A 13,097-nucleotide genomic window follows, 5' to 3' on the forward strand; every position below is an offset into this window, starting at 1 on the left:
ATTTGTTGTTTCACTTATTTATGCATTCATTGGTTGATTCTTGTATGTGCCCTGACTGGGGATTGAGCCTGTAACCTTGATGTATCAGGACAACACTCTAACCAACTGTGTGACCTGGCCAGGCCCAAAAGACATTCTTAAGAAAGTAAAAAGCCAATCTACAGAGGGAAAAGTATTTATAAATCTTACATCTGATAAGGGTCTTCTATCCAGAATATATAAAGAACTCTACGACTCAAAAGAAAAAGATAACCCACTAAAAAATGGGCAAAGGATATGAATATACATTTCTTTGAAAAAGATACACGATCACCAACAAGCGCACCAAAAATGCCATTAGCCACCAGGGAAGTGCAAATCAAATCCACAGTGACATAACACTTCATGCCCACTAGGATGGATATCAGAATAATTTAAAAAGCTGGAAAATAGCAACTGTTGGTGATGCGGAGAAACTGGGATCTTCACACATTGCTGATGGAAATGTAAAATGGTACAGCCACTATGGAAAGCAGTTTGGTGGTTCCTCAAAAAGATAAACATAGAGCTATCTTCTGACTCAGCAATTCCACTCCTAGGTACATACCCCAAAGAATTAAAAGTAGATACTCAAACAAATGCCAATGTTCATAGCAGCACTACTTACAAAAACCAGGCTGTGAAAGCAAACCAGAAGGTGGAAACAACCCAAGTGTCTGTCAGCAGATGAATGGATAAACAAAATGTGGTATATCCATGTAACAGAATATTACCCAGACATGGAAAAGGAATGAAGTACCAATATGAACTCCACCATGGATGAACCTCAAAAACATGTGAAGAGAAAGAATCCAGCTCAAAAGGTCACAATATTGGATGAATCCACCTATATAGAATATCCAGAACACAGTAAATTAATAGAGATAGAAAGCAGATTAGTGGTTGCCAGGGGCTGGAGAGGGCAGAATGGGGAGTGACTTCTTAACTTGCAGGGTGATGGAAAAGTTTAGGACTAAATAGAAGTGGTAGTTATACCACACTGTTAAAATAGTTGATGGTATGTTATCTGGATTTCACCTCAATAAAAAAAAATTAATGGTTTACTCTTATCTACAAAATACAATTGAGACTAAACTCGTTAGCGGTCAAAGTCCTTCACAGCTGATCTTTACTTCCTATAGCCTTATCTTTTATCACTCCCATGATGCTAACTGCCTGTTCATGGAATTCCACTGAAATCCCAGCGTCTCAAATACATTCTGCCTCGCCTTGAAAGCTCACCCACGTGGGGAGGGAGGTCTCCACCAGCAGTTCCAGCCACAGCCCTCTCTTGATTCTTGTAGCTCTTAACTTTACACCCTTGCACTCAAAGCCTGGTCCTGGGACCAGAAGCATTGCTGTCTCCTGGGAGCTTATCAGAGGGGCAGAACCTGGTGCCCAACCCCAGACCCACTGAGTCCAAATCTGCATTTTAACATGATCCTCTGGTGATTAAGTCTGAGAAGCACAGGCTTATACTAGTGGGCCTCAAATTAGGCTGTAGATCAGCATCACTTTGTGAGCTGTATTTATTTATAATATACTAGAGGCCCAGTGCACGGATTCATGCACCAGCGAGGTCCCTCAGCCTGGCCTGCGCCCTCTCGCGATCCAGGACCCCTCAGGGGATGTCGGACTGCCAGGGATTGGGCTGAAACCGGCAGTCCGACATCCCCCGAGAAATGTAGTAGTGCACGAAGCAGCAGGCAGCCGGGGAGGAGCCCAAGCCTAAGCCGGGCACCGCGCTACTCCCACGCATCCGGGCCCCACTTCGCCTGCTGCCGCTGCCACCGCCTAGAGGCTCACGCCACAGCGGCTCTGCTCAACAGCTGTGAGCCCGGCTTCTGGCTGAGCGGTGCTCCCACTGTGGCAGCGCACTGACCACCAGGGAGTAACTCCTGGGTTGTGTCTGCCCCCTGGTGGTCAGTGTGCATCATAGCTACTGGTGGACCGGTTGCTTAGGCTTTTATATATATAGATATTTTAAACAATATATACACGTGGTTAAATGACAAACTATATATATATATTTATTTAAGTAGTGAAAAAAATAAGTCTTCCTCCTACCTCAGTTGCTCAGATTTCTACCAGGATGCAATTTTTGTTCAAGTTTCTTGGATATTCTCCCCTGCTCTATGCATATGCAAGCAAACATGTCCATATTGGTTTCCCTCCCTCATTTTGTGATTACACAGATGTTAGCCCACTTACACACTGATTTTCACTTTTCACTCAACAGTATATGTTGAAGATCACTTAAGCACAGGTAGACTGCACAATATTGTTTTAATGGCTGCATAGGAGCCATCCTATAGTTGTATAGTTGTAGTATATATGTGTAATTTCTTTCTAGTACTATTAAGGACATTATAGTATGTTGTTCATTACAAAGCTCCGTTGCCTACCCTTTGTGAATATCTTTGAGTGTATGATGTGTCAGTGCATGAAAGATTTGCAGAAAGATAGGTACAGTTTAAACCAGGGATGGGCAAACTTTTTGACTCGAGGGCCACAATGGGTTCTTAAACTGGACTGGAGGGCCGGAACAAAAGCATGGATGGAGTGTTTGTGTGAACTAATATAAATTCAAAGTAAACATCATTACACAAAAGGGTACGGTCTTTTTTTTTTTTTTAGTTTTATTCATTCCAAACAGGCCAGATCCGGCCCGCGGGCCGTAGTTTGCCCACGGCTGGTTTAAACATTGTAAGAGATATTAAAATCTCCCCTAAAAAGCAGAACCAATTTACATTCTTGGGGAGCCTTAAAGAATTTTTCAGGCCCTGACTGGTTTGGCTCAGTGGATAGAGCGTCGGCCTGTGGACTGAAGGGTCCCAGGTTCGATTCCGGTCAAGGGCATGTACCTTGGTTGTGGGCACATCCCCAGTAGGGGGCGTGCAGGAGGCAGCTGATCAATGTTTCTCTCTCATTGATGTTTCTAACTCTCTATCCCTTTCCCTTCCTCTCTGTAAAAAAATCAATAAAATATATTTAAAAAAAGAAAAGAATTTTTCAGGCTACTTTTCACTTCAACTCTGTGGGTGGGGCCCAGAACGTATTTTATTTCTTTGGTGATTCTGATACTACAAGACTGTGGGATGGGCCGGGAACCAGGGCAGACCGTCTTGAACCCTGTACTGTGATTCCCCTTGAGCTGCCTCAGATTGCTCTTTATCATTTTATGTGACTGTTTAATCTCCTCCCCAAGGTGACAGGTTCCTAAGGACGGGCCTCAGGGATATTGCTTCCTTACATTCTTACCCGATACGGCACTATGTATGATGATGCTTGTTGATGATAAGGCTTTGAAGAATGTGAGTGGCTCATATAATGATTTTTTTTTTAGTTCCATGGACCAAACACAGAGAAGAATCCTGGGCAAGCCCCTTTCTATGCCCACCACCCAGCCCAAGAAGAAAAGGACTCCCATGATGTCTTTCTTTTCCAAGGTCTGACACAAAATATTGTGAACAAATGTCCCTTCCCAGCAGCCACTGTGTAACCTGTGTGCTGGCCTGGTCTGCACTAGTCCAGCTGGCTCCACTGAGGTTCCTTCTTCTGAAAAAATGTCTGATGATAGTTCTTTAAACACAGAGAGAATGTTTATAGAGTCACAAGATAAGTTGAGATGAATATAGCTTGCTGTGAAATTAATAATAAAAATATAGACTGAAAAATGAATACCCAGAGATAATGACGAGACGTGGTAATCACCCAAACACCAAATAAGGCTGTCGATCCCTTGTCCAGCTCCCCACCCCAGCCCATTACTAAGGATGGTGAAGAGCTGGCTTTTTCTTGGTCTCATCTGCATCTTGCATCGTCTTGGTTCTGACTCCAGGACGTGTTGCCATGTCCTGTGTTGTGCAGAACCCAGGGCCTTCCTGGTCTCAGGGCTCAGAGGCTCACTGCAGGGGTAACCCACCTCTTGATCTGCAGTCACTTCGATTTCAGTCCTTGAAGTACAGGTTTCTGCATTGGCCACAAAGCATTGCCCAATTTTTCATTTCTCTGCACTTATTTTCCTAATTGTAAATTGCTCAGATGTGTGCATTCTGGGGTGGGACATCCTGCAGGTGCCCTGAAACATTTATAGATGTGCATTGCTCTTGCATCAAAGGCTGTTGGGAAGTTGAGTAACATGAGTACTGAACATTGACCCTTGGATTTAGCCATATTGCGGCCTGGGGAAGGGGGCCCATCAACCTGACTGCAGAAGGTTCAAGGGAGAATGGAGAGGAAGTGGAGAAAGCAAGTATAGGCATGACTTTCAAGGTGTTTAGCTACAAAGTAGAGCAGAAAAAATGGCGGAGGAGGCAGGAGAGTCCAGGAAGCTCTTTTTTCTGAGATGGGAGGAATACAGAGAGCCTAGTCCGGCCAAAGGGCTCCCTACTCTCAGCTCACACCAGCTCTTCCCATCCCCTTTTCTTTTCAGTTCTATCAAGCCCTCCGCTGGCCTAGAGCACCTCTGTTCTTAATTCCCCCAAACCATCATCAACACCAGGTCTGCATTTTTAAAAAATATATTTTTATTGATTTCAGGGAGGAAGGGAGAGGTAGAGAGAGATATAAAAATCAATGATGAGAGAATCATTGATCAGTTGCCTCCTGCACGCCCCCTACTGGGAATCTAGCCTGTAACGGGGCATGTGCCCTGACTGGGAATGGAACCAAGCTTTATTCTACTGGAATAATGACTTCCTGGTTCATAGGTCAACATTCAACCACTGAGCCACACTGGCTGGGCTGCATTATTTTTTTTTTTTACCCCCTTTTCTCCCCTTCATCAATTTCTTCATTTTGTAGATCAAACTACATAAATATAGAGGGTGGGGCAAGAGTAGGATTAGTATAGTTGTGAGTATATGAAACAGAGTTCATTCTTGTATTGTTATTTATTAATTATTGTTACTATTTTTCATACAAATAACTATAAATCTACTTTGCTCCTACTTGTATTTACAGCAAAAAAGTCAGGTGTCTTCAGATGGAGAAAGAATGTGTAAAATTGAGCTGGCAACACAGGATTTTCTCTAGAGCTGTGGTCGGCAAACTGCGGCTCGAGAGCCACATGCGGCTCTTTGGCCCCTTGAGTGTGGCTCTTCCTAAGCCTTAGGAGTACCCTAATTAAGTTAATAACAATGTACCTACCTATATAGTTTAAATTTTAAAAATTTGGCTCTCAAAAGAAATTTCAATTGTTGTTGATATTTGGCTCTGTTGACTAATGAGTTTGTCGACCACTGCTCTAGAGGAAGGGGTTGGGGCTGGGGTTGGGGTTGGGTATGACTCTGAACACTCCCAAATCGATACATTCTGACTCACTACCCAGGTCTCTTGGAAACTGAGGTTCCAGAAGAGGGAGCATTTGAAGAATGTGCTTTACATCTTGGCAGAAAGAGCCCGGGACCCCAGTGCTAAAAAGCGTCACATGGCAGTGAGGGGCCTGGGAACCATGGCCTGTGAGAACCCTGACAAGGTAGGAAGGGAAGGCGGCCTGAAATCCCCAGGACTGGCTGTGGTCCCTCAGGTACTAGTTACTATTGCTGTGTAACAGATCACCACAGACCTAGCATTTATTAGCTTGCCGTTTCCTTGGGTCAGGAGTTCAGGTACAGCTTAGCTGGGTCCTCTGTCCAGGGTCTTGCAAGGCTGCAATCAAGGTGTGGGCCAGGTTACATTCCTTTCTGAAGCCGGGGGTCATCTTCCTAGCTTATAGGGCCATTGGGAGAATTCAATTCCTTCCAGTTGTAGGATACAGGTCCCTGCTTCTTTGCTGGCTGTCAGTTGGGGGCCACCCTTAGCTCCTAGAGGTGCCCACTCATAACATGGTAGCTTACTTCTTCAAGGTCAGCAAAGTCTCTGCTAAGGAGTCTTATGTAATGTAAGTAACCATGGGAATGACATCCCACGAGTGTTGTCGTCTATACTAATAAAAGGGTAATATGCTAATTAGACCAGACATCTTCTGGACATCCTTCTGGACAAAGCCACGATGGCAGGGGCAGAGGCAGAGGCGGTTAGGGGCAATCTGGCTGGCAGGAGAGGGCAGTTAGGGGCGATCAGGCTGGCAGGGGAGCAATTAGGGGCATCAGGCCAGCAGGCAGAGGCAGTTAGGGGTGATCAGGTAGGGAAGCAGGTGAGTGGTTAGGAGCCAGCGGTCCCGGATTGCGAGAGGGATGTCCAACTGCTGGTTTAGGCCTGATCCTGCAGGCGGACATCCCCTGAGGGGTCCTGGATTGGAGAGGGTGCAGGCTTGGCTGAGGGACCCCCCTCCCCCCATGCATGAATTTCATGCACTGGGCCTCTAGTCCTATATAATAAAGAGCTAATATGCTAATTAGACCAGATGGCAGAATGACCTTCTGGAACAACCTTCTGGAATGACCTTCTGGAATGACCAGTGGGCGAGGGGCGGAGCCATGAGGCAGCCAGGCAGCGAGGGCCAAGCCCCTTGCATTAATTTTGTGCACCGGGCCTCTAGTATTCAATAAGAGGCCAGATGCAAGTCACCAGTTCCTCCCACACTCAGGGGAAGGAGATTGAACAAGGACATACTCATTTGGGGTCAGCACACCTCAGTATTCTCAGCCTTGGGAAAGAGTTGCAGGCAGGATCAGCACACAGCTGGACATCACCGCTTTGGTAAATTCAAATTATTTTCTAATAATTTGTTCTTGTTTAGCATCTCTTCTTTTAGCATCTGTCAACTTCAGTGACCATTTCATCTTGTCCCCAGTATGCCTCAGAAACCTAGATTATCCAGTCCAACCCCCTCCTTGACACATCCTGCCTAACCTCATCCACCCATGGGCCATGCTCCAGATCACTCTGTGTTCTCCTTCTAAGACTGACTTGGGCTCTTGGGTCAGGTGAATGGAAGCATTTGTTATTTACTTATTTTTTTTGAAGCGTTTGTATTTTGTTGAGAGTTGTTGTGGTAGATCCTGAAGATAGTCCTAGATTACTGTACAATTAGAAGTGGAGTTGCTTTTCAATGCACGGGGAGCAATTCCTGTGCTACTAATGCTATTTAAACCTTGATAACAGGTGAGAAAGTATAAGAAAGTTGTCCTAGACATGCTGGTGCATGGATTGTATGATCCCATGAGTTCTGAAGTCATCCACGAGAGTCTGAAGACTCTGACCATCATCCTGGGCAAGATCCAAGGGAAAGGTTTGGGCTCCTTCTTCATAGACATCACTCTTCAGACCAGGACTCTACTAGATGACGTAAGTGAGATGACTCAGAAAAATTGCAGGTTATGAAAACCAAATTGGGGCTGGAAATGTGAGGCCTGGGTGTTGCTCAGGGAACAAGATCTCTATTATTCACTTATTTACTAACAAATCTTTTTTAAAAATTAAATTTATTGCGGTGACATTGCTTAACAAGATTACATAGGTTTCAAGTGTACATTTCTGTATATTGCATCGTGTGCTCACCACCCAAAGTCAAATCATCTTCTGTCACCATATGTTTGTCTCCCTTTACCCTTTATTACCCCTCACCCCCCTTCCCTCTAGTCACCACCAAACTGTTGTCTGTGTCTATGAGTTTCAGTTTTATATCCCACATATGAGAGAAATCATGTGGCTTTTAGTTTTTCCTGACTGACTTATTTCACTTCGCATAATATTCTCAAGGTCCATCCATGTTGTCACAAATGGCAGTATTTCATCCTTTCTTATGACTGAGTAGTATTCCATTGTATATATGTACCTGTCTTCTCTATCCAGTCATCTGCCAAAGGACACTGGTTGTTTCCATATCTTGGCCACCATGAATAATGCTACAATGAACTTAAGGATGTATATATCTTTGGGAATAAATGTTTTCATTTTTTTTCGGGTAGATATCCAGAAGAGGGATTACTGGGTCATATGGCAACTCTATTCTTAACTTTTTTGAGGAAGCTCCATACTGTTTTCCATAGTAGCTGTACCACTGTACATACCCACCAGCAGTGAATGAGGGTTCCTTTTTCTCCACACCCTCCCCGACACTTGTTATTACTTGTCTTGTTGATAACAGCCGTTCTAATAGGTGTGAGGTGGCATCTCATTGTAGTTTTGACCTGCATTTCCCTAATAGCTAGTGGAGTTAAGCATCATCTCTCTATATAAAAGGTTCATATGGTAAGGTCCGATGGTCTGATCGGTCGCTATGATGCACACTGACCACCAGGGAGCAGACACTCAACACAGGAGCTGCTGTGATGTGCACTGGCCATTTACAGAGAAATGGCACCGCGGACCTGGCGCCGACAAAGCAACACTTGGCTTCCCTAAAATGGGACACAGGCCCCGCCACCACCCTGGAGCGACACCCCACCAAATCACAGCCAACACTGCTGAGACCCCATGGCACAAAATGTGGCCCACAACCCAGCCCAGCTCAGAATCGGTGGCTGTGGGCGCCGGGTAATGACATCACGTAGCAACGCCCGCTTCCTCTCCCTAGCGACTGGCCTCCTTGCAGTTTCTTCAGCCCAGGAACATGACTTTAACCAAATGTCTGTGAAGTGTTTTCCCGTGCCTCACATCATTTGATCCTCACAGAAGTCCTGGAGTAGGTAGAGAGGAGACTTGGTGGAATCCTATTTTCTTTTCATTAGTTGGAAAACAGAGATTGAGAAAGCTTAGAAACTTGATCCGATTGAAAAGAAGTAAGAAATGGTGGAACTTGAAAATGACTTCAGGTTTTCTCACTGCGCAGAATATAGTCAAACACTGCTGCAGCTAAATATTTTACCCTTTGTTCTCCCTGTGTGATCTACAATAATAATCTGCTTCATGTTGATATTTACTGCTGTGTTGCTGACAATTACCTGAAAGAGAAGTTGGGGTGCTTCATTGGGCTGGAAAAAGTTTAGCTAAATCAGAAAGCAGGTCTGATTAAGCAAGTTGAATATATATATATATATATATATATATATATATATATATGAAGCTCTCGCTGGTGCCAATTGCACGCATGTGTTTCCATCTGCCATTGTCGATTGTGAATTTGATTGACACTTCTATTATAGAGAAAGGGCAAATAGTAAAATGAAAATATTTCTTCCAATTAATTTCCTTTCAATGTGCACAAATTCATGCACTGGGCCACTAGTTTCATATATCTGTTGGCCATTTGTATATTTTCTTGGGAGACATGTCTGGTCCTCTGCCCATTTAAAAAAAATGATATTTAGAGAGAGAGGAAGGAAGAGAGAGAGAGAAATACATCAATGTGAGAGAGAAACATTGATCAGTTGCCTGCCATAAGTGTCCTGACCGGGGATCAAGCCCACAACCTAGGTCTGAGCCCTAACTGAGAATACAACCTGCAACCTTTTGGCGTATGGGAGGATGCTCCAACCAACTGAACCACCAGGCTAGGGTGAGACCTACTTTTTAAAAATAAACCTTTTTTAAAATTTTGAACCATGTAAATGTATTTTATCTTTAAATCAATAAGTAGTGAAAAAAAAAGTTGGGAAGCTGAGAGTAGCGCTAGTGATCCCCAAGTCCAGTCCTCTTTCTTGTCTGCTGGTGAAGAGGCTCATTGAAGACTCAGGCCCTCTCCACCTCATCTCACCCCAGCCGACCAGTGCTGCGGCCTGGATCTGACGGCCCCCTCTAACATGCTGTGGTTTTCTCGGATGCAGTTGCCTTTTCCCACTGACCTGGGTTTTGTTGTTTTGCTCATGGGGAACCCGCAGGAGAATGACAGCCTGAGATACTCGGCCTTTGTCTTGTTTGGGCAATTGCCTGCCTTTGCTGGGCGGAAATGGAAGAAATTTTTCACCAATCAAGTTAAACAGACTCAAGATTCCCTCCTGATCCATTTACAGGACAGAAATCCCCAGGTTGCCAAGGTAAGTCCGTGACTCTCCCATCGACCGCAAAAGATCTCCCTGCCTTTCCTACAGGGAGTCCTGACGCTCCAGACTCTCAGCTCCTGCCAGTTCAGTCACAAACGCGTAGCAGCCCATCCACGTGAATCCTGGGAAAAGTGTCTCCTCCGAGGGTAACCTCGCTCTGAGCAAGGGTCCTTTCCCACGCGCTCCTGCCCACTGCCCGCTCCCAGCGCCCGGCAGTGCGAGATGAGTTCAGGTTAATGCAGGGTGGGGCAGAGAGGCTCAGGTTTAAGCCACGGGCAGTCCCCATAATGAGACATTTATTCATGCCTGCTAGCTTTTGTCACGGCACCTAGTATAGACTTCCTACCTCGGGCTTCTCAATTCCCTGTGGAACTTGTGTTTCATTCTTGGAGAAAATGTGTCCTAACAGCATTGAATCAGCCGTGGGGATGCTTTGGAGTGGGACAGGGCGAGTGTGTCAAAACCACTGGGAGCAAAGGGTCCCACAAAAACACTTTTCTTCTGAGAGAGAGGTGGGTGGGGCGGGGGGGGGGGGAGGGGAGAAATATTAGGTGGGTTAAATTTAGGAATCCAGTACCACTTTTGATGGGACAATAACAAAGGCTGTGGTAAACTACAAAGCTATGCCCTTCCCACCAACCCCAAATGATACACATGGTCGTTTTATAAGCATAAATCCTTTAAGGTTCAAGATTTCACACTTCCTGGAAGTCACTTTCACATTCTCAGGGACCCCCAGACCTGACTGGGTGCCATCCTCTTCCTTGGTCGGGATTATAGAATTCTCTAGGAAAGTGTAAGATTGTCTAACCACGATGCTGTAGACCTGACACTAATACAAAAGAACATTGAATGTACACTGGGATTGAAAAGATAAAAAGAATTTCCCTAATATTTTGGGCAGTGAGACGGGAATCTTCTCTTTCTCAGGCTTGCAAAACCACATTCCGAGCCTGTTCTCCCTACCTGAGGCAAAGGAAGGAGAGCAGCTTCCAGAGTGAGGACGATCAAAGGAACCCCAAGCTCTGCAGGCAGCTGGTGAGTGTGTGTGTGTGTGTGTGAGGGGGAGGGGGGGCAGGAGAGAAGCCTCCCACAGGTCCCTGCTGCCCGGTGTTAATGCAGAAGGTGGCCGGGCACACCAGGAGTTTGCCCCCCATCAAGCACTCACATTCCGATTGTAATTGCCCCATAATGCAATGTAAGTGACAAAACGCCTGGAAGATTCTACACAAGCTCTATTGGCAGTTCCCGTCCAGGTCATTGGATGGACACGGGCCATGACGCCTCGGGAATCTGCAGGTCGCTTGTGCCCGTGGTCTGCACTGGACGCGGCCTACTCATTCTGTAGTGGGGGAGGTTTGGTAACGCCCTACCTCACGGGGACCTTTGCTGATTTCTTTCAGAGCCTCTACCATCCCGAGCTCCTGCAGTACTTCTACGCAAATAAGATTCTGTAAACGCAGAGCCGAGGGGAAATGCTTCCATGTGAGCAGATTGCAGGAGGGCTGATCTCTCCCTCTCCTAGCTCTTCAGATGCTCCTGCCGGCCTCTTGCAATTGCGATAGAAAAGGGGGTGTTGGGAGAGCGGCTGATGGCAAAGAGAATACTGTGGTATTGTATGATGATGTCCAAAGCAAAGCTGAAGGCTTTCCCATGGCCGTTTCTCCCCTTGCAAATTTGATGAGAAAGTCCATACTTTCTTTAATGCATTTAAAGTTTATGTTGATTCAGTGCTTATTTCTCAGCTTTTTACTTAAGTTCAATGCTATCACATCATCTTTTTTTCTTTTTTAAATATATTTTTTGCCGGGAGCCGGTCCATGCTTGCTGTTTCAAGGGACCTGGCATATATGGCATACTGTTTTTAATATGTTTGCTCACCTTCTTGGCACTATGTGTTTTAACCAAGGTCTCTGAGAAAGGTTGTTTCCCCAGGTAGGAATTTTCCCCTGAAGTTAGGGAGGGAATAAAACCTCTTAACTAAGTGCCAGGCGGGTAATTAATCACTTTAACTATGAACAATCATGCTTAAGCTACATAATCTTTACTCCCTGGAATGGAGATAAGAAACGCCCTAACCTTTGTAATAGAGATTGATAGGATTGGAATCAACTGGTATAAATACAGATGTAAGAACTCAGAACTTAGAACACAGAACTTAGAAGAAGACAGAGCCTAGGCACAGAACCTACACAGAACGTTCTCTAGAGACAGAAGAACTTCGCTGGAGAGAACATGGCAAAAGATCCTGGACAGAAACTGGCCTCAGAACCTAGAGACAGAACCTAGCCAGAGAACATGGCAAAAGATCCTGGACTGAACCTGACTACAGAAATTGGCAAGAGAACCAGACTAGAACCTGGTGACTGAACCTGGCTGGAGAACCTGGAGAACCTAGCAAGACAACTGGACACCGAACCTGGCAGGAGATCCAAAGCAGAACCTCTCTGGAAATCCAGACCAGAACTTGGCTGGAGATCCTGGCTAGAGGTCCTGGCTAGGCTGCTGATCAACTGAACGCTGCCTCCATGTGACTCCTTCTTCGCCGACTCCGTCCACGCCTTTGGGAACCCCTGGACCTGCTGGGGCAAGACCCCGGCAATTTTTATTGATTCCAGAGAGGAAGGAAGAGAGACAGAAACATTCATGATGAGAGAGAGTCGTTGATCGACGCCCCACACTGGGGACTGAGCCGCAAGCCGGGCATGTGCCCTGACTGGGAATAGAGCCGTGAGCTCCTGGTTCATAGGTCGATGCTCAAACACTGAGCCAGCCGGTCAGGCAGATCATCTGTTTTTAATTTTATTTCAATTTCTGAGGCTCAGAAGAATAATGATTACTTTAAGTGTTTTTTAAATCTGCTATTGATGCTTTGCTATTTGCTAATGATATCTTTTCTTGGTAAAACCTACTTAAAGTTGGTCAAAGTACTGAGAAGGTGGTTTGGAGCTTCTCCTAATCTCCAACAGCCATTGCCTCCAAGATCATTCCAAACAAGAACTAATCAAGGGAAAACAATCTATAAAGCATGTGTTGTAAAACCTCAGGCTGATGGTACAATAGAGAATACTAAGTAACATTTACTGAGAATGTTCATGCTAAATGCTGTGCAAGTACTATTTAATACAACAGCATTGTGGGAAAGGTACTGTGAGTATCCTCATTTTATAGATAGAAAAGCAAGGTGGGGGACATTAAGTAACTTCCTGA

General features: G+C 45.2%; 1 protein-coding gene across 1 annotated transcript; it reads left to right on the plus strand.

Moving 5' to 3' along the window:
- The first annotated feature begins 3,364 nt into the window (after positions 1 to 3,364).
- MRO (maestro) lies at positions 3,365 to 11,691 on the plus strand. Its single transcript, XM_036323491.1, has 6 exons — positions 3,365 to 3,467; positions 5,351 to 5,497; positions 7,069 to 7,251; positions 9,726 to 9,881; positions 10,818 to 10,925; positions 11,291 to 11,691. Exons 1-6 carry the CDS (start codon positions 3,369 to 3,371, stop codon positions 11,342 to 11,344), a joined length of 747 nt encoding a protein of 248 aa, XP_036179384.1. The 5' UTR covers positions 3,365 to 3,368; the 3' UTR covers positions 11,345 to 11,691.
- Positions 11,692 to 13,097: the final 1,406 nt, after the last annotated feature.

This window comes from Myotis myotis, unplaced genomic scaffold, assembly GCF_014108235.1.
Source record: "Myotis myotis isolate mMyoMyo1 unplaced genomic scaffold, mMyoMyo1.p scaffold_m19_p_9, whole genome shotgun sequence".
Lineage (NCBI taxonomy): Eukaryota > Metazoa > Chordata > Mammalia > Chiroptera > Vespertilionidae > Myotis > Myotis myotis.

What these genes read in the sequence shown, in the direction of transcription:
- MRO (XM_036323491.1), top strand. Translation starts at nt 3,369, where the DNA reads ATGGACCAAACACAGAGAAGAATCCTGGGCAAGCCCCTTTCTATGCCC. An exon ending in TGATGTCTTTCTTTTCCAAG is followed by an intron (nt 3,468 to 5,350) that starts GTCTGACACAAA and finishes CTCACTACCCAG; the next exon opens with GTCTCTTGGAAACTGAGGTT. An exon ending in CCAAGCTCTGCAGGCAGCTG is followed by an intron (nt 10,926 to 11,290) that starts GTGAGTGTGTGT and finishes GATTTCTTTCAG; the next exon opens with AGCCTCTACCATCCCGAGCT.